General features: G+C 46.7%; 1 protein-coding gene across 1 annotated transcript; it reads left to right on the plus strand.

The window, feature by feature from the left end:
• Positions 1-2,458: 2,458 nt before the first annotated feature.
• On the plus strand, positions 2,459-15,625 carry ABHD14A (abhydrolase domain containing 14A). The gene is made up of 5 exons (XM_044451329.1): positions 2,459-2,499; positions 8,634-8,910; positions 10,374-10,489; positions 12,285-12,520; positions 14,489-15,625. Exons 2-5 carry the CDS (start codon positions 8,639-8,641, stop codon positions 14,669-14,671), a joined length of 807 nt encoding a protein of 268 aa, XP_044307264.1. The 5' UTR covers positions 2,459-2,499; positions 8,634-8,638; the 3' UTR covers positions 14,672-15,625.
• Positions 15,626-20,310: the final 4,685 nt, after the last annotated feature.

Here is a 20,310-nt window from a genome sequence, read left to right on the forward strand (position 1 = left end):
CCTCTCCATTAATAAATATTCCTTCATATCAGCTACTCCCCAGCCCTCCCCCTGCCCACTTTTTAGTCTTTTCTTCAACCAGAGACCCCAGGAATTGAATCTGGGACCTTCTATATCACGAAGTGAATATTTTACCACTGAGCTACAATCCCTACCTCCACCCTGCCCCTTACTCTTCCTAGAGCAGCAGAATGGGGCTCGGGAGTTCTGCTCGTTAGGTTAAAGTGTGCTGCTTCAATTGTAACAAAAAGGCTGGAAACTGAAGTGAATGGGTTCTGTTTCTTTTGCATTGAATGTGGCAAAATTTCTAGTTTTCTCAAGAGTTTCTATTTTTTTCAACACATATGTCACATGTGCTTATTCAGACTTCACATCTCTCAACCCTGACACCTTCAACTGGCATGAAGCGGCCACAGGGCACTGGATCACTCAGAATCCAGTCCTGGAAGCTTAGCGTGGCCTTACATGGTAATCAAAATTAGCCACAGGCAGTAGGGATGTGAAATGCTAGGCCAGGGCATAGAGCAGGCTCCTGTGCAGCAACAAGTAGCAATATGCTGGAGGGAGGGAAGCCTGTGACTCTGCTTAGTGTGCAGCTTGCTGAGGGGAGGGGAGGGGAGGGGAGGGCTTTGTTTCATCCCTCCCTCCCCACTGTCCAGCCACAGCCCTGCGCCGTGAAGCCGTGGGAGGGAAATGAGGCAATTCTAGCACCCACATGCTGCATTCCCCTCCCTGCATTCCTGGCGCTGCCAAGGGAGCAGAATTCCAGATGAGCAATCCTCTCCCACCACCGGCAGGCACATGGGACAGGGAAGCAGATGGCAGCTGACAAAGTCAACAGTGGGAGGACTGAGGGGGAAGGAGGGGGCTCCAGGCACCTTTATTGCCAGGATTGCTAAGTAGCTACCCTGGGCTTAAAGTATCATGTGAACCCATTCCTACTGGGTTCATACAACATGATAAGTCATGGTGGCTCATAAGTCAGGGGTGGCTTGTGATGTTGTCTGAATCCAACCATGTAGCTTGTTAATGACTCAGGCTGTGTTCAGACAACACAACAAGCTGGTGACACAGCACCATCTAGTATTTGGGATTTTTAGCCATGTACTATGGCTGAAATTCCCAAGAGGATCCCCTGTGCCTGATAGGCAATCTGGTGCGTGTGGTAGGGTACCTCCTCTCCTTTCAGTTCTCCCACTGGAATTCCAGGGTGCAGTGAGGAGAACCGAGTGAGGATGGCAACTACAGAACAAGCCAGCTGGCACTTTCAGTAGCTGTCATTGGCTTCCCTGCTCTGCTCCTGTTCATGCCAGGACAGTGGGGTTGCTTGCAAGCCATCTTTGTAGGGACATGGGGCAGGGGAGATGGAGTAGGGAGGCAGGATACACTAATCTGGACAAGTGGCACACCAAGTGGGAGGAAGCGTTGGTGTTTGCCGTGCACCCTTCCCCAAACCTGAGTGAGCATGGGGAAGGAGCAGGAGCAGGTGGGGGAAAGACCAGGGTTGAAACTGGTCCCTCCCCACCCTGGCCAGAGCCATCACAAGGTGATCACACTGGCTGGCATGAGAAAGAGGTGTTTTGCCTTCGATAAAGGAGAGAGAGGAGTCATATTCTTTCCTTTTTGTAATCATTGTTTTAACAGTGCTCTGGGTGATGTCCAAACCCCCTCCTTGTTTGTTCTTTTTATAGCCCAACTCTAATCCAACAGCTCCTTGGACTTTATGATGCTGTTTGTGTAGATACGTTTCCCAACAAACTTTGGGGCCTTCCAGAAATTGGTGCATTTACTGAGATCATGTGGCACTGAGAGTGCTTGCAGATGAACTCCATTCAACCCCAGTATGTGACTCCTGGAGGCTGTGGGTTGCACCAGAGCTTATTTGGGCATGGCACAGCAAAGGGGATGGGAATAGTTCTGCAACCCACGAGTGTCAGTTTGTCTTTACTTTTGTACTGCTATAAGAATACTTTGCATCTTCAGCGTTAAGTATCTTGTGTGCATCAAGCAGTAACACTGACTGTTTAATCCATTTCCACTCCAGGTTTTAACACAACATTTTAAAAGTCAAAGAGGACAATGAATACTTCTGCAAAGTCTGTACTAGCTCCCGCAAAGGCTGAGATTACATTTTCCCGTGCTCTTCAGGCGTGTTCAACTGCAACTCGCAGCATGCTGAAGCCAACAACTGAAGGATGTTGGTGGTTGTAAACCTATAAAACTGGATAGGAACGCACGCTCGAGTCTTAATAGGCGCGCATGCGCACTCGCTCCTCCGGCAAGCGGCTTCGCGCACGCCGCCTGCGTCGCCGCCTGCAGGCAAGCGCAGTTCCCACGTCGGGCGCTAGGTTGCGTGCGACGCGTGGAGGAGAACGGGCTGGTAGGCCCTGAGAGAGCTTTGATTCGGTGTGACGCCGCTCGCTCAACGCCCGCCGGATTGAAGGGGGGGCAGGACCCAGCTGTTGCTGCTGCTGCTGCTCCTGAAGCTGCTGCGTGCAGGTACCGTCGGCCAGCCGGCCTGCCCTTTGCGGGGAGGAGCGTCTCGCTCCCGGGGCAATCCAGGCTTGCTTGCAAAGGGCGAGCTGAAAGAGGCCTTCGCGCATGGGCTGGCGAGGGGAGGGTGAATGGACGGCTGGGGTGCGGGGTTGTTGGCCGAGGCAGGTTTCTACCTTCCCGCGGCAGGGGTGGCGAGCGGGTGGCAGACAGAAGCCGATATACCGTGCTTAGACTGTAATGCTGTGGGGTGGAAAGGGGAAAGAACGGGCAGGAGAATGTTCCTGCCCTCCAGAAGATTTGGGTCTCATGAGGGCAAGGAAAGCTCGATGGCTACGCATCGCCTGCATCCTTTATTATTGGCTTTGAGAGTGACCAGTTTTAAGTCTCGGGCTTTTAGAACAAGGCTGGGCAACGTTTACTCTCCTGATGCTTTTGGACTGCAACTCCCATCAGCCTGAACCAGCATAGATAGTGGTGAGGAAGGATAGGAGTTGCAGCAGCCGAACAACAGTGGGAGGGTTACAAGTTGCTCCCTCCCGTTTTGCAGGACAGCTTCCATTTAAAATCCAAAGAAAACATGGCTTCCTGTGAGTCCAGAGGGCAAAGCTTGCTACCCCACACACCTGGATTCCATAGTCAGAGCAAAGAACCCATGTCATCCCCATCAGCCCAAGTCAGTTTTGACCTGGCACTCTAACTTAGATTAGTGACAATAGAGGGATGTAGTATTAATGTGTGTGCCTTTGAAGAAAGATAGGAGATTACCTATCTGGGCATCTAGTCTGTAACACAGGTGGACACTGAAGGAGAGGCTTGCTGCAGGGTATGTGTCAATGAGTGTTACAGCACACTCATACTCCTCTAGGCATGCACAGAGTGCCCAGCAAGAGCTTTCACAATGTCATACCCCATCAACAGTGTCTCCCTTCCACTCCACTGCACCTTTTGTGGCCATTGAAGCTGTTGGAGGAGGGGAAGAGCCAAGGTGTGTATGCAGTGGGAGGCATAAAGAAGAGTGACAGGCTTGTAAACAAGGGTGTGCCTTATTACACTTAAACCAGGCAAGAGCTGTAGGAAGCTCTGAGCTTTTTCCAGTAGGAATGGTGCTGTCTGCTACTTTTGAAGATATTCCTGCTTCCTCTTTCCTGAGAGGGAATTAGCTAATGGCTCACAAATATCCAGAAAATGACAGGACAATGCTTCTGACAAACCATGGTGGAAGAGCTCATGGTGAGCCCCTTTCTCCCACGACTGTGGAAGAGTCAGTACAGGAACTGTTAGAGCAGATGGTATCTGAACATCATACTTTAGGGCAAGCCATGAGTTCTGTCTCAAGTAGACTTGCAAAGCTTGAGAAGCGCCTGGAAGAGATGGGCCACCAAGTGGAAGCTCTGGAAGCAAAGGTGGTGTCCACCCAAGGCTGTGTTGTCAAACACTCTGCTCTGATGAGGGAGCTGGCGGAAGGGCGCCTGGTGGCTGAGCGCAGGCTGGAGGACCTCGAGAACAAGGCACGAGCACGGAACCTCAGGGTCACTGGTATCCCAGCAACTGTTGAAGATACGAACCTCATCCCGTTCATAGAAAATCTGGTGTTAGCTACCTTGGACTTGAACGGCAAAGAGGTTCCCATTTGTATTGAAAGTGCTTACCGTCTCCCAGCAAGTGGAGCCCAGGAGGGTAGTGGCAACACGGTGCTAATAATGCTGTCTGACTTACGGCATCGGGAGAGAATCCTGAAGGCATCGTGGGCTTCCTGGACAACGAAGTTCAACGGACACAAGATATCCTTCTTCCCTGACCTCAGCCCAGTCACATATGCCAGGCGGAAGCATTTCATGGCACTCAGGCGACAGTTCCTGAAGGAAGGAGCTTGGGCTGCCATACTGTACCCTGCAAAGTTGAAGGTGGTGCACCAGGGAAGAACATACATCTTCAAGGACAACAAAACTGCGGCTCAGTTGCTGGATAGAATCCAACAAGGTAGTGCTGAAAAGAGAGTAGAAATAAGGATATGTCTGGAGACATAAATTGAAGTCCAAGACAGCAAGCTATGACTGTTCTTTCTTGTGGTGGTGGTGGTTTGGTATTGCTGTGAAGCATGACTTTTGCTACCTAAGCTTCTTACTAGTTTCTGCCCTTTACTCAAGATAGTAACAGAAATCATGGAAGGTTGTCCAGCCCTGCTTCACTGAATAAGGCATGCAGAGACTAAGTTTATGCTGAGAAGCCACTGGGAGGGACATTTTATTTATTTATATCCCACCTTTTTTCCTTTTAAGGGACTCGAGGTGGTTTACATAATTCTCCTTCTCCTCCCAGTCTTCACAAGAACAACCCTGTGAGGTAGATTGGGCTAAGAGTTTGTGACTGGCCCGAGGTCACCCAGTGAGCTCCGTGGCTAATTTCCCCATGGAGCTTGCCATTGTGGCGGCCATTGCCATTTTAAATAGTCAGGGCATGATGTAGCTTGTCATTATGCGTGAACCAAGCAAGGGTGAGTTGTTGGGGGCTTTCACAAGCCACTTGCAATCCTAAAATAGCCCATGGGTACCCCAACAACCCACTCTTGCTGGGTTTACATTGCTGGGTTTGCAAAGCTGTGTTCTGCCCCTACCATGGCTTAAATAGTCAAATGGTGGCCATCACCACACTGATAATCTCCACAGGGAAATTCCCACATGGTGGCTTCTTGTTACATGTGAATCCAGTCAGCCTCTTGGGCGAGATCATGGTGGATGGACTTCCACTGCATTTATTCTCCTGCCCCTGTTTGAATAATCGGGGCTAGGCATTTTTCCTTCCAGAGGCAACAACCTTTGCCCACATTATAGCTCTGTAATGGGCATGTAATGGGGTGAATGGTAGCAGACTTCTTGATGATAAAATCAAGGGGAATTATTCAAATTGGTGCCAGGCTACTCCTAATCTCTGCCAGAGGAACCAACTGACTGTCACTGCCCAAGAGAATTGTGACACCTCTGCTTGGGTTTCTCATACAGTTCCACCATTTGTCATCCTCTTTAGCTGTCCTTGGTTCACACCATTGCTAATGTGGGTTGTTGCAAATGTGGTGCAAGCAAGTGTGCTTGCTGGTTAAAACATGGGTTAAAACTCTGGGCTGTTGTCCCCAACAGTCCAGAGTGGCGGCTTTGGACATCACAATAAAACAACCCAGGGATGGGGCATCCTTAGGATATTGCAGAAGGAATAAAGCTGTTGGGGAGTTAGCTTGCACATTTTCTTGAACCTGGTCTTGGACTCCAGAAGGTTTGTGTGTACCTGCCTAGCCCTGACAGGCAGTTTCTTTTTTCCTGAGTTTTATTGGTGTCCTTCCCTGCTCTTTTTAGAAATAAGGTGTTTGCCTACTTGGCTTTCCATTTCACTTTTGGGGCCCAGTTTGTGAGTATGAACAATCTGTTAGCTCTTCTAAATCTCTGGTAGAGAGGACAACAAATGCGATTCCTTTTTATGTGGGTTTGTTATACTAGCCTTTCCACTTTCTCTAAACCTTCCTTTTATTGTGTTATATTTAAGAGAAGAAAAATGTATTTTGCTCCAGGAATAGCTACATATTTTTGAGGTTAGTATTTGTAGTGCAAGAAATTTAAGCTCCTTCCTAAATTAAAGCACATAGTCCAAGCCAAGCTACCATTTTGTTGCTGACAGTATGCATAACCTTTTGCCTAAGTAAGTGAAATGTATCTCCCATAAGATAATGGCTTGGGGCAAGACAAATCTTTGTGCAAGGCGAGTGCGCAGGAAACAAACTGTAACTGACCAGGCACTATGAGACAGATGCTTTTAGAGACTTTTTAATGTTATGGGTTCAACAGTGCAGAAGAACACAAATCTCCTTTGGTAGCATAATGGTAATTTAACTCCCTGGGAAATAAGGTTCCAGTCGGGTGCTCAGTATTTCAAAAAACAAGCCAATGATTTGTTTGCTGAGGAAGTTCTGACTATAAGTGCTTCCCTGAAGACTTGTAGCAATGCTCTGTGATACAAACAATTCCCTTTCTCCTTACTGATTCTAGAATGGTGGGAGAACCACGCACATCATTTCAAAAACAGTGACATCTATCCATGTGATGGTTTCTAAGGCATCTGAACTTTACCTACGTTGATGCAAAGTCAGCTCAAAGGCATGATGCCTACAGATGTCAAATTAGCACCTAGCTTAGGTGCTTACCTAAGACATCTTTAGGCACTGATTTTTTCCCCCAGTAGGCACAAAATGCACTAGCTGTTCCCTCTGTAAGCAGTTTGTGCCCTTGGATATGTCTCTGTGCCTTCCCAGTGCCCTTGGAGGTGAGATTCCTTTCCTTAGAGAAAAGCTGGTAATGCCTTTTGTTGTATACACACTATGAGTCTGGTATTTATGAGGTGACTCTGACTGCGCTGTCATGCATCCAGGTGCCTTTAGATAGGAATTTGGAAATGTAAGGTAGGTGATTTTGTTCCCACTGGGGCTGATGGAATCTTGTTCCAGCTTTTGAAATAATCTGTAACAAAGAAACTGAAAGAAAAGGTACTTTGAAAGATGGGGTTGGGCAAAAAATAAGGACAGACACAACTTTGGGGATGCTTAACTTGACATGAACGGTTCTAGCATCAGCCAAGAAAAATACAGGCTGCACTTTAATTCTTGCCTTTAAGTGACTTGTCAGAGCCGGATGTTGTTATGACAACAAGATAAAGCCAAACAGTGGGGCACACAGAGGAAAATTGTTCTTTTGAGCATCATTGGGATGGGGTGGGGGGGCAGAGTTAAAAGCTAGGCCAAATTGGACAGAAGATGTTAGGCACATATAGCAGTGGTTCTCTAGGAGCGCTTTCTGTGTGGCCATGAGAGTGGTGGGGTGGAAGGAGGAGGGAGGAAGAGTTGCCGCATTTTTCCAGAACAATCTCCTGTGCCTTCCATGGCTGTCTGATACGCCCCTTCTGCTGCATCCTTTGATTGTCATAAAAATGCATCAACTGGGATAGTAGCAGAATGCTTTCTGAAGCCTGGCCTCTTATGTAGCCAGTGCCTAAACAAGAGTTGCCAACCCTCTACCTATTAATGGGTGACTGCCAGTGCTGATGCCAGGTTCTGGAGGGCCCTGGGTGACCCCACCTCTAAATAAGCCCCACCTTTTCATTGCTGCTGAATTTCTCTTAATTGTTACTGTGTGTTCATATGCTGGGGAGAAAGCTAGTAGGTGAGTGAGCAGGCAGAGTCGGCTGCTCCTGTGTCTTCTGGCATCCCTCCTCTAGGCCAGAGGGAATGGGCAGATAAGCAAGCAGGTTGCAAGAGGGAGGAGCAGAGCAACTGCAACCTTGAGACCCCGGCAACACACCCATCATAGAGGAGTGGACCTTGGCAGGTGCCTAACCATATTCATGCCAATGCGCTGCTTGCTTAAGTTTCCCAAGACAGCTGCATTGATAATGTATAGAAGAAAGGGGTGGGAGGTAGGGATGAAGCAGAAGCAGCCGTCTAGTATAGCACGGTTTCCAAGCCACACAGGTTATCTGTCATTGGGTCCAAGCCTCCAGATAGTGACCCATTCCATCTTCAGCAAGCCAAAGGTATCATCAAGACTTGGAGGATGTCCCTGATGGGAGGACAAGGCTAAAGCAGCTGACGCTGAACATGCTGGGTCAGGTGTCTCTGGTTCACCAAACCTCTGAAGAAAAGGACTAGGTCACTGTGGTATCAAATTAGCTATAGTCTTTGTAGAAGTGGTTTGTGGAAGAAACAGTTCTTCTCTTATCTCATAACAAGGCACCGATGGCACCAGTGTGTCACTACCCCCCCACCCCACCCAAATATACTCCATGATAGTTGCTGAGGGAAATGCAGCAGGGGAGGGCAGAGGTTTTGGCTACTACCCCTCTGATCCCGTACCGTTTGCTGTGCTGGCTAGGATTGATGAGAGTTGAAGTTTGGGCCTACAAGTTGCCCCTGTGTCATTCAGGGGCTAACCTGGGCACAAACTCTTTTCATTTGCATCCATCATGCCTGCTTGTAATCTTGCATAAGCCTGCAGTTTCTGTTGGTGCAGAGAGTCCACTGGCCTGATTGCTTTCCAGGGGCAGCCCCTGCTCAGGCTCTCTGGTCCTATTAGTTCTCTTTCTCTCTCAAACTCTTTCAGAAAAGATGACTATGACTTTGATCCGCAACAGGCTGGGGCTGTTGGTCCTAGGAGTTCTCGTCACCTTTGTCCTGTACCTGTTGCTTCCTGCTATCCAGCACGAGAGATTTACATCCTCAGTAGACATCCCCAAGCCACGAGCCATGGAAGAAGACATGAAGAAGGGCCAAGGTGCTGGCAATATCACTATTTTGACAGGGACAGTCCTGCAAAACCCTTCAGTTTTCTTTAGAGAAGCTGTTCCGGCTCAGAAAGATGGAGCTCTTTCCACTGAAAGGTGGGTTGCTATCTTGATTCTTGAGCATAAGGAGATAAATAGCCTTTGACATTGTAAATAATCATAAAAAGCCATGATAGCTTGGCCATCCCGAGAGTGAAGAGCAATATTAGTTTGGATTGTGGTGCTGGTGAGACTTCATATAATAATCAGTTGCTTCTGGTTGGGTTGAAGACTACCAAGATCAAACACTGGTATGTTGTACTTCCTATCATACCATGGCATCAAGGCAGAACGTTATGCACATAGTCTGCACTGCTAAAGAGGTTCTTCCAAGTGGTCTGTAACTAGATAGCTGATCATCCATGACCACTAAATGTTCTTTGCTAAAACAGTGTGGCTTTAAATTAAAACCATACTGGTTTTTCTTGTTCTTCAAAGTGAATTCTTGACTACCTGATTTATTTTTTTTGCCCCAGCTGCATTTGAATATCTGTTGCTAAAAATGATTTTTTCAGTGGGTGAGTTCTCATGGCCCAGGAATGCATGTTGCAAATATGCCCAAGGCTCACTGAGGGTTGTTCTCCCCTTCCTTCCTGATCATCCTCCAACCAGTGTCCCTTACAGAGCTACCCCATCTTGTTTTCTCTCTCCCTGCTGCAATTGTGACCCCTGTTGATTAACTGCCTGTATTTGTTCTTTATTTTGGGGAGCTTCAAGGAAAAAAACCTCCCCATTGTGGAATCCACAGATTCATAAAAATCGAAATTCATTTGAATGAGTTGCAGATTTCTCCAATGTCCGATAACCCAAGTGCTTCCTACTGTACCACTTCAGAGTGGATGCAGGGTTAGCTGCTGCAGAACAGTAGCCAGAGGGAAACATCTGGCAAAAGCTGTCATGCTACCCCATCCCTAGTGTAGGGGCTTGCCCCCATTTGCCTGCCCTAGAACAAAGGAATGATTACCTCATACTGTGATATCAGTGAAACTGGAGCCAAATCACCTAGGCAGGAATGGAGAAATTCCTGGTTGGGGCTCCAAGCCCCACCTCCCCAGTAGCCCAGCCTCCCAGGTAAAAGTAGAAACCACCAAAATACAAATGAACCAATCTGCGTCCTTGGCAGGATTTTCAAACCAGTGAACCTCTGCCTCTGCTACCTGGTTGGCAGAGGTATAAAAGGGGACCATCAATCTGCTGGGTCAATTGCCCTTTTGCTTATCATTCAGCTGTTCTTAAGAATAAAATCCATATTTTCCCCTCTCACCCTTGTGCTTGATTGGGCCGGCACGCCAAGGCCAGGTCCCTCGTGTCCTTCACTAGCTATTTCGTGAACTCCCTTTCTCCCACGGTCATTTTGTTCTGTGCTGAGTGTGCCTTACTGGCACCTGAGTACCCATGTAATCAACTTCATCCCGCCCTGTGCCACCCTACCCATTTTTGTGCTAAGGGAAAAAGATGGACTGCTGTTTATTTGGAAAGATCCTAGAATCTTTCCTGACAAACTGTGCTTTCCTTCATAGACTGGCGGTGGTTTTCCTGCACGGTCAGTCCTTCACTTCCAAGACATGGGAGAAATTGGGAACGCTGGCTCTGCTTTCTGAGAATGGATATCGTGCAATAGCTATTGACTTGCCTGGTAAGAGTAAGCTGTGAATGTATCTCTGTTGACTTTAACTTGTCACCATCCACTTTATGTGCTGATGAGGCCTGACAGACAGTCGGCCGGACTTGTGTGCTGATAACTCGTTTGTAATGGGGGCAGCTTCTAAGGGTGGGAAGGTGAGCAAAGTTGGTCCTGCTCAGTGAATCACTCCTGCCTCTCTCTTAGTTAATTGTTAGGGTCGGTTAATTGCCTCCTCCCCAGCATGATGCCAACACAAGTAAAGCACCGCTAAAATCGCTAATCATTATTTACACTGCAGAGAAAGTTGTGGAAGTGTTTAATAAGATCCTTGGAATCTCGTGGCTCGATGGGAGGGCCCCCAGGTTAGTACTGTCTGCCACTGGTCCTGCCGACTCATTGCAGAGACCCTGTTCTTGAGAGGCCATGGCCAGCCCCACCAGAAGCACTGCTCAACTGCTTAGATATGGTCCTCCTTATAGTGCCGTGTTCGCCAGGGGAACAAGGCTTAGTTCCTGCCCTGGGATTCTTTGTTATAGTTATTGCCTTGGAAAAGTGGCAGAACGAGGCTGAAAAAAGTTCAGTTTATTAGCTCAAGGTCCCTGCTAATTACTGATAAGCTCTGGTTGATGAATGTGAAGGATTTCTGGTGCCTAGCTATGTTGTTTCAGCCAGATTGCCGCATCTACTCAGAAGGAAGCCAGGAGCACGTATTAGTACATGCAGGTTGAAGACAAGCTGGGCTTTCAGCACAGCCGTGTCGTTTTCCTTCCGACCCCTGCACAGTCGGCTCCCTGGAGGCTTTGCTTTATGGGAGCTCAGCTCTGCTCTGCTCTGCATTTTGCATCAAGTCTCCGCTTTATCAGAGTGACTCAGCATTTTTCTGCTTAGTGCTGATGCCCTTTCTTTTCCCAAATCCCAGTGCATTCATGCAGTTCTTTTTAAGAGTGTAAAACAAATGATCTTGGTGATCCTGACAACAAGCCACAGGGTTGCCCGGTCATATTACCCCACAATACTGAGGCTGAAAGGCTGGGCCTGGTCTTAAGGGAGTCTTCTGGATGGGGCTGAGATCTGAAATGGAGATGTGAGTGAAATTCTTTCTGAGCCACTACACTGGTTCTGGAGAACATAGCTAACTGGAGAAAGGCAGTTTTCTTTGCCATCCTTGGCAAAGGCCATTGCTCTAGTTGTGCCAGCCTCCTAAAGACCCGATTGACTGGAGGAGCAGCAAGAGAGACCATCCCGGTTGAACAGGGTTGGGGAACTTCTTCCTGTCTGAAGGCTGAGTTCAGTTTTGGAGAAGCCCTTGAGGACTGCATTTCAAGAGCAGATGGGACCAAAAGCAAAAGGGGTGGAGTGCTACATTTAAAAAATAGTGACATATTTTAGTTTAAAGTTTCTTTGGCAGTAACTAAGCCACAGGAGACACATTTCCACCTTTTAGAAGGGTGAGGGAGCTAGTCAAAAGCCAGGAAAGCACCAAACAGTGGGTGGTTGGAGGAAGGGAGGTCTTGCCAGAGAAGGGAATGTGGCCACTTGGAGAACCCCAGTAGGCTAGATTTGACCCCAGGCCCGTGGTTACCCACTGATGATGGAGCCTGAATGTGGAAAAATCAGGATGTGTGTGTGTCTATGCTTAACTAAAGGGGCAGAATGACATCAGCAGAGTTTTGTTTACTTTTGGAAATAAGGTTCGGTGGTAAGGTGTGTTGCTGGAATCCCTTTAATGGCTCTCCATCAGTGTGTGCTCATTGTTTGCCTGCATCCATGCAATCTAGTTAATCCACTTCCTCATGTTTCTCAATAGGCTATGGAGACTCTCCGCCATCCAGTGCTGTTGAGGCAGCACAAGGGCGTATTGCCTTCCTGCAGCAAATTTTCAAGGAGCTGAACCTTCAGAAGCCTGTTTTGATAAGCTCATCCATGAGTGGGCGCTATGCAATCCCGCTCCTTCTGGCCAGTGGGGATCAGCTGAAGGGCTTTGTGCCCATTGCACCAGTGGGCACCAAGGACTTCACTGCACAGCAGTATCAGCAGGTCAAGGTAAGGAGACACGGAGCAGCAGAATGGGACCATGCCCAATACGGTACAGCTACACTTCATGCAATGGGCATATCATAGGGTGCATGTTGCTTGTCATTGCAGCAAAGAGGTGGAAAGGGGGTGGCAGAGCAAATCTGGTGCCTGCATTGGGACCCCTGCAGAACACATTCTCAGTACACAAAGCAGCTGCAGAATCTGGCATCTGGTATTCCAAGAAAGTCAACCTTTGCTTTTTATATTTTTTAAAGCAAGCTTTCGACTTTGGGGGGAAATGGATTGCGTGGGCAGCATTGGTAGGCTCAGCAGTTAGAGGAAATTGAACAAGCCTTCTAGCACTCAGGGACTTTGAACAGTTTGAAGGCACTCCATTTCTACTGCCTGGGCAGTTGCAGTCTCCTTCCTTCTGAACACCAATGAATGGGGAAGATGCTCAGGAAGGTGCAGTTGCGTTCACATCCTTCACTCAGGCTTCCCATAGGCAGCTGGTTGGCCAGTGCTGGGACGTGGGGCCGAATGGCCAACATGATAGGCCTTTTGGTCCAGTGCAGCAGGGAGCTGCTGCTGCTGCTGTGTTCCCACCACCTCATTCTGTCTCTGCCTTGTGCTGCTCCAGTTCAAAGCCCACAGTTTTCTTGATGTTCCATATGATTTCCCATTGATGAATCCCTAATTAGCAGGGCAACTTTTCCAGGTATGGAAAGGCATGCAAAGTTGTTTCAGTGACCTAACTCTGGGTACAGCATTTCTGTGGAGAAGAATATTTACAGCAAGAGCAGGAAAGCTCTCTCAGTTATACCAAGATAACAATCCCTACACCTTTGTTCTGTGTCTACATAACCATATATATTTATGTTTCTGTTTAAGGTCTATACAAAAAGACCTTGTACAAAGTAAATCTTACTGCTCATATGATTTTACTGTAATGGAAACATGTAGTCCTGGATTCTTTCTGGAAATACTCAGTTCCTAGCATTCCCTTCTGCCCAAATGTCTCCAGGTAACCTTCCTTCCCTGCTTCTTGGCAACCAGTGCCGTGGGATGTAGTCCCATGACAGAGCTGAACCCGATGCAGGTTGAACTGCAGAACTAGACAAGAGAAGCAGAACTTGGAGAAAATGAAGCAGAGATGATGATGATGCCAGTCAGAACAATCTCTCTGTCTTTACAACCCTTGAAAGAAAAGCACTGCTGGAAAAATCACGGCAGTGCTAATAGTGGACAGGTGGCCATGGGGTTAGTCCGCAGGTTCACTGGGGCTTGTATACTTTTTCCTACGATGGATCATGTATAGCAGCTTTTCACAAGCTGGTGCTTTCCAGTTGTTTTGCACAACAGCTCCCAGCATTCCCAAACATTGGCCATGCTGTCTAGGAACAGCAGGACTTAAAGTCTGGATATTCTGGAGGAGACTAACCTGGGGAAGGCTGCTTTGTATGTAATTGGCCATGTAGGATAGCACCACTCCAAACGTGATGGTTTCCCAAGCTCTGATCGTTTCTGTATGTGGCTTTTGATACCTTGATGTTATTTGAGGCTTTGCATTGTGTTCCACACTTCTCTAAGGATTAAACAAGGAGTGGGGAGTACGAGGATCTGCGCATTTGTGGATCCTACAGTCTGGAACTTCTTGCCCAGATGAATAGCCTCATACATCCTTTTTTCCACGAGCTAAAATATATTTAAAGCGGCTTAGACCTTTTGTGTACTAAACTCTGCTGCATTAAATGTTCTTCGTTCTGATTTATGTATATCACCCTGAGTTGTATATTACCTTGAGTTGCTTCCTTCCATTGGAAGAGCAACTCAGAAATGTTTCAATTTCAGTGGGACTTTCAGTGGACTTCCCACAGACTCCACTGAAAAGAATGGCACTTGTTTGGCAGCAGCCCTTGGGTGAGGTGATCTTCATGCTTGCTTGCACAAACCCATTGGAATATTTCTAACGTATTAATGCTTTTACCTTACTAGACTCCAACCTTGATCATCTATGGAGATCGGGACACTGGCCTGGGAACTCAGTCTCTTCAGAGCCTGCAGGAGATCCCCAAATCCAGAGTGGTCGTGCTGCCTGGAGCTGGCCATGCCTGTTACCTTGATAAGCCTCAGGAATTTCACAAAGCGCTCCTGAGCTTCCTCGGAGAGCTCAAATGACTGTGGTGCCCTGCCCGTTTGCCCTGCCCTGCCCTGCCATCCTCCTCCTGGGAAACAATCAGGACTGAATCTCTGCCATATAACTGGGGTGCTGCTTTGTGTTTGAATCTGTTTCTTCCTTCGTATGTAAAGGGCCCCCAGGGCTTGCTGACTGGCTCACCGGTTCACTCCTTGGGCTGCTTCTCTTGTGACTGCTCTGTGTCATGCCGCTTGGCAGGCCTGTGGCACCAAGGTTCTGCAGAGTTGGGTGCTGCCTTTTCCAAACTGTGTGTTGCAATGGGCTCTGGAGAACTTCACCTGTACATCCCGTTGGAATTTTGTTCCATTGAAGAGCTGATCTCTTCAGATGAAGATGCAACTTCCTGCTCCAGTTTCTTGTTTGAAGAGCACAAGCCACCAGTGTTGTGCTGAGGTGGCACTCCCTTTATCACCAGCGGATCGTTGCTTCTAGTGTACACATTTGTGTTCTAAGGATCAAGTACACAGAATGTACTTGATGCTTTTATTTCTCCTCTCCTCAGACTTGTCCCTCAGCAAGAGGAGATGAAGTGGGTTGTTCATTCTTGCTTGGATTGGAAGTTCTGAAGAGGGACAACGATGGTGGTTCTTGATGTTTGGAATTAGTGAGAAGACTTTTGGGGGACTTAAGGGAATTCTTCAACAGCAACACAACTATTTAAATGTCTCTCTTTTTTTTGTTTTTGTTTTAACCTTGGGGACCCCAGCTGTTACAGGTTGGCTGAATGTGGGTGATTTGTTTTGTCAGACGGTTTGAATTAGCTCTTGTTCAAGAAAGGATGTGGAGGAGACGTGGGGAGAGCAATGCAACAAGCTTCCAAGGAATGTAGTCCATATGTTAGGGTAAGAGATTGCTCCTGCCCACTAAATCATAAGCTATCTAGTTTTTTGAGTGTTGCAAAACTGTTCAAGGGTCAATAAATAATTTGTACAGATTGTGGTCTGTTTGTGTGTGCACATGCCAGGTCAAGACTGGGCAGAACAGAGAAGCCTTGTTTGATGGTAATGCAGGTCTTTGTCAGCTGTCATATAAGATATTCTGCCTGTAGATGTTCCTGTGTGTTGGCTTTAGCCTTTCTTTCTGCTCACCCAGTGGGCAAACAAGGCTTGCTCTATTCTTGGCTGTTGTCATGCCTCTTTTTCCTCCAGCTCGGAGGCAGCTCCTTGGGCTGTTCCAGATCCAGGCTCCTTGGCAACCAAGCTTTTGCTGGGCTCAGAACCACCTGGTGCAAAGGGGCCACTGCCTTTGGCTTGATGATGGCTCTCAAAGTAAGATGCTGAAAAAGTTCTTGAGCATTTTCTCGATGCTTTAGTGAAACGAGAGCATGCAGCATCTTCGCTCTGATAAAACTTTACCTGGCCCTCCAGGTGTGTTCCTCATAGAGCTTGTGCTCAGTGTTACCACATTCCCTTCTAAAACTGTTTAGATGGCCTCTTTCTGTGTCCCTTTGCATGTTGAACTGTTTGGGTTTCATCTTGAATTGTTCAGATGAATTAAAAATGCTAGTGTGGCCTAGTGGGATCACAGTGGAAACAGAGGTTGATTTGAAAAATGAAATGCAAATTAGGTCAAGGGACAAAACTGCCAGGTGTTGTTTTTGCTACAAAAGGGGGGAAAGTCCATTGCTAGTTAGGGGGTTTATGAGGGTAATGGATGCCTTCTTGCTAGCTTTCTCAGTGCTGGAGTTAGTAATAAAGCAATGCCTGTTCCAGGCTGGTGCCCTCCAGATATTCGGGACTTCATTTCCCAGCATTCATGATTGTTGGCCATGCTGACTGGGGCTGGCAGGAGTTAAAATCCAAACCAACTGGAAGACACCAGGTTGGGCAAGGTTGGTCTGCCCTGACCAAGCTCCTGTTGAGCTGGTGGCCTGTCCTGTGGGTGCTTTACTCCACTGACATCTGTCTGTTTTTAGTTAACCTTCTGGTTCTGTGCAAATGCTTCAGTGTGAAAAGGGCCACCAGTGCAGAGACATGTGCTACAGGTCAGGAGGGGTGGGCCAACTTTCTGCACCAGTGGCTGTTTCTTGCTAAATGGTAAAATTTCCCTTGATGGTCAGTGAAATGGATAACTTAATTTGACCTGTCAGGAAAAAGCCTTCTTATTTACAGGATGCCATGAAGAGAATCACCTTCTGCTTACTACTTCAGCTGGCTTTTTCATATGGACGTGCTGGAACTAGGGAGAAAAACTGAAAAAGTGTTACAAAGTCCATTAGCATTTTAAATTGCACAGACATGCAAGGTAATTATTAAAGGGCTTGTTAGGTAATCGCTGCCTGTGCATAAGGCTGAATATACAAAGTCCAGCATTTTATGTTCTGTCATGCATACATGATAAGAATTGTTTAAGAATTTCCTTCTTTCTACCTGAGTTAGCAAATCAGGTTCCAGCTTCATGTAGGAATGTGGAATGTTGCAAGCTGGAAAAAGCATGAATCAAGCATAATATGGTGGAATCCAAGGGCTTGTTTACGCTTTGCATGACAATGCTTACTTGCAAGTGGAGGTATGGATTTGCCAACATAGCCAGTGCAGGGGCATGAGAGAACCATGGCCAGTTACAACTTCATGTTGTAAGGCCTCAGTCTGTTCCAAGTTTGCTGCAAACACAAGCCTTTGCACCATGAGCATGATAGATATTTGTAGGATATGTGGTAGGAGCCCTCCTGCATATTGACAAGTTGATACCTCTGCTACAGCAGCATTGCAAATAGACCCTAAAAATGATGGTCCCCTTAGTCTTTAATGGTGGGGAGCCCAAGTGACACAAGGGCATATAAGAGGTGAAGAGCTGAGCTACTCATTACAAGCTGCCCTGTGCAATTTGATGAAGAAGAGGTTCTTCATGTGAAACATCAGCAGTAGTAGGCCATCTTAATCCTCTATGTACCTCGTGTCCTATTTCCTAGAAGTAAACTGCTGTATTTCTTAAGAGATACCATGCAAAACTGGCCAACCAGTTGGGCTTCTAGATCCTTGACGATGAGTGAAAGGCGATGAGTGAAAATTTCAAGTGGAACTCATTGTGTTCTTACTGTTATGTAAAAATAAGGTGTTTTAAATAAGCCCTGCAATAGGTTGCAGTAGGCAAGGAGCACCAGTTAATCTTCCTTTCAAAAGCCTAAGTGGAAATAGCCCATCTTTTTGTACTGCAGGGGTGTTGCTGCTACTGAAGTAGCATCTTCTTTTTGTACTCCCAGTGACACAAAACACAAGGTATGTTAATGGCAACCAAACTGGGTAGCTTTAAAAGAGGTTTTACGAAGGGGGGGAAAGCCATCAATGACTATTGATCACTCTGGCCATGTGCAGCCTTCAGTATTAGAGGGCTCTCACTACCAGCTGGGGGAAGCATGCACAAGAGGATGCTCCTGCACTCCTGTCCTGCTTGTGGTTCCCACTGGGGCATTTGGCTGGCCATTGTGGGAAGAATATGCTGGGTAGATGGGCTTTTGATCTGATCCAGCAGGGCTCCGCTTGTGTTTTTATGAGGTGTCACTGCTTGAAAAGGGAGAAGGAGAAGGAAGAAGCTGGATTATTTCAAAAGTGTTCTTTATACTGGCCCATTCAAAAGTGTTCTTTATACTGGGGTTCTTTCAACCTTTAATGCCTTTCGTTCCATTTCAGAAAAGCTCTTAGGGGTTACATTTCAGTGGTAGACATGGCTGAAGGCAAGGGGAATGAGTAAAAAGGGTAAAAACGCTTCTGCAAAAATGTCAAAATATTTTAGCTTAAGGGTTTAAATGCCAATAGCAGCTTGAGCAGAAGCATGGCCTAGGTCCCCTTGCAACCCTATGGTTTTATCCTTTTAGAATGGAGAAATAACTGCAGGAAAGCACATCATCAAACAATGATGGTTGAGGGAACAGCAGTGTTGCCCTCTGAGGAATGTGGGAAGGCTGAATTTGGCTCCTTGGCCTGAAGGTCTACAGCTGTGCCTTAAAGGAACCAATTGAAACTTAACAATGAGTGGCGTTAATTATTGCTTTCTTACACTGGGACAGCTAGTGATGCATAAAGCCTGCCATTCAGCCCACACCAGGTTCTGTAATATGCACAGACCCAGGCAGCTGCAATTTGGGCCTGTGTCTGGTTTTTCTCTTTGTGAGTAGCACACCCAACAAACGGTTTAGCCAGCAGCAAAAGCTAGGAAAGATAGGCTCCTTACTTCAAAGGCCGGAATAAAACATCCAGCCTTCAATACCAATGTGATATGTAGTATTAAACTGATGGCTTCTTTGGAGGGCTTCATCACTCTCCTAACCAGTTTAGCAAGTAACTCCACTTAAAGCATAATCCTATGCATGTTTAGTCAAAACAAAGGTCTACAAGCTGCCAGCATGCCCCAGCATGCCTTTTTTTCCTGCATAAATGTGTATAGGATTGTACTCTTAATAAAAAACAATATCAAATTACCACTTAAAATAATGGGTGAGTTCATAAGGAACAAGCCAGAAGCAATGCGGTTAGGTCCCTCAAGATGACTGTTTATATCTTGGTTAGCTGCAGTGCAATGGGAAAAATGAAGTCAGGCACCACAGGAACCATTACTTGGGAAGGCACGGCAGTGTCCAAACGGAGCAAACCTGCAACTAATACGTGGCGTAAGGTTTTTAATGGTAAAGTGTTCCCTGTACAGTGAAAAGGTGTTTCATATGACTACAGCATCTGATGGAAATTACACACAAAATATGAAAAGGGGAGGGGAAAGTGGCAACGAGAGGTTTCCTATTGTTTATGTTCTATTTATTTATATGATGTTACTCTCGAATACTGAAATAGCTATTTAAGAACAAATGGCCACGTCATCTCTGCCCAGAATATGTCTCCTGAGAAGACGGCATCTACTTGCAATCAGTGAGGGAAAAATGCTTTTTCTATACCGATTGCTTGTGATGGATAAAACAGTCTAAAGACCATTATTATCCTTCAGTGGGTAACATGCTACCTTGGTGTTTGTTCTAGCATCACTGTGGCTAGGAAAAAGGGGCTTATTATTATTATTATTATTATTATTATTATTATTATTATTATAACATTTCTATGCCGCCCCTTGCCGAAACCTCGGGGCGGCTTACAACATGATAAAATACATTGAAATACAATAGTACATAATAAATTACCATTAAATATAACAATACAAAAAATACATTGATTTACAAATACAAAATTAAAATTATCAGTATAAAATAAAAATATGGGAGGAGAAAGAGAAGGAAGAAGAAGTTGCCCAGGCCAGATCATATGTTTTAACAATTGAAATGATGTTTAAATAAAAAGGTCTTTACCTGGCGCCGAAAAACCAGTAACGACGGTGCCAGGCGGACCTCTTTGGGGAGTGAATTCCATAGGTTGGGCGCCACCGCAGAGAAAGCCCTCCTCCGGGTACTTACTCTCCTAATTTCTTTCATGGAGGGTTCCCGGAGAAGGGACTCTCCCGCAGATCTCAAAGGGCGGTCGGGCATATACGGACGTAAGCGCTCGTTCAGTAGCCAGGACCCAAGCCGTTTAGGGCTTTGTAGGTCATAATCAACACCTTGAATTGGGCCCGGGCTTCAATGGGAAGCCAGTGAAGCTGATGGAGGACTGGAGTCATGTGAGCATAACGCCCCGTCCCC

This window comes from Varanus komodoensis, unplaced genomic scaffold (assembly GCF_004798865.1).
Source record: "Varanus komodoensis strain SLA01 unplaced genomic scaffold, ASM479886v1 scaffold6_2, whole genome shotgun sequence".
Lineage (NCBI taxonomy): Eukaryota > Metazoa > Chordata > Lepidosauria > Squamata > Varanidae > Varanus > Varanus komodoensis.

Coding starts and splice junctions, on each gene's coding strand:
- ABHD14A (XM_044451329.1), top strand. CDS start 8,639: ATGACTATGACTTTGATCCGCAACAGGCTGGGGCTGTTGGTCCTAGGA. Junction 10,490..12,284: donor AATAGCTATTGACTTGCCTG/GTAAGAGTAAGC, acceptor GTTTCTCAATAG/GCTATGGAGACTCTCCGCCA. Junction 12,521..14,488: donor AGCAGTATCAGCAGGTCAAG/GTAAGGAGACAC, acceptor TTACCTTACTAG/ACTCCAACCTTGATCATCTA.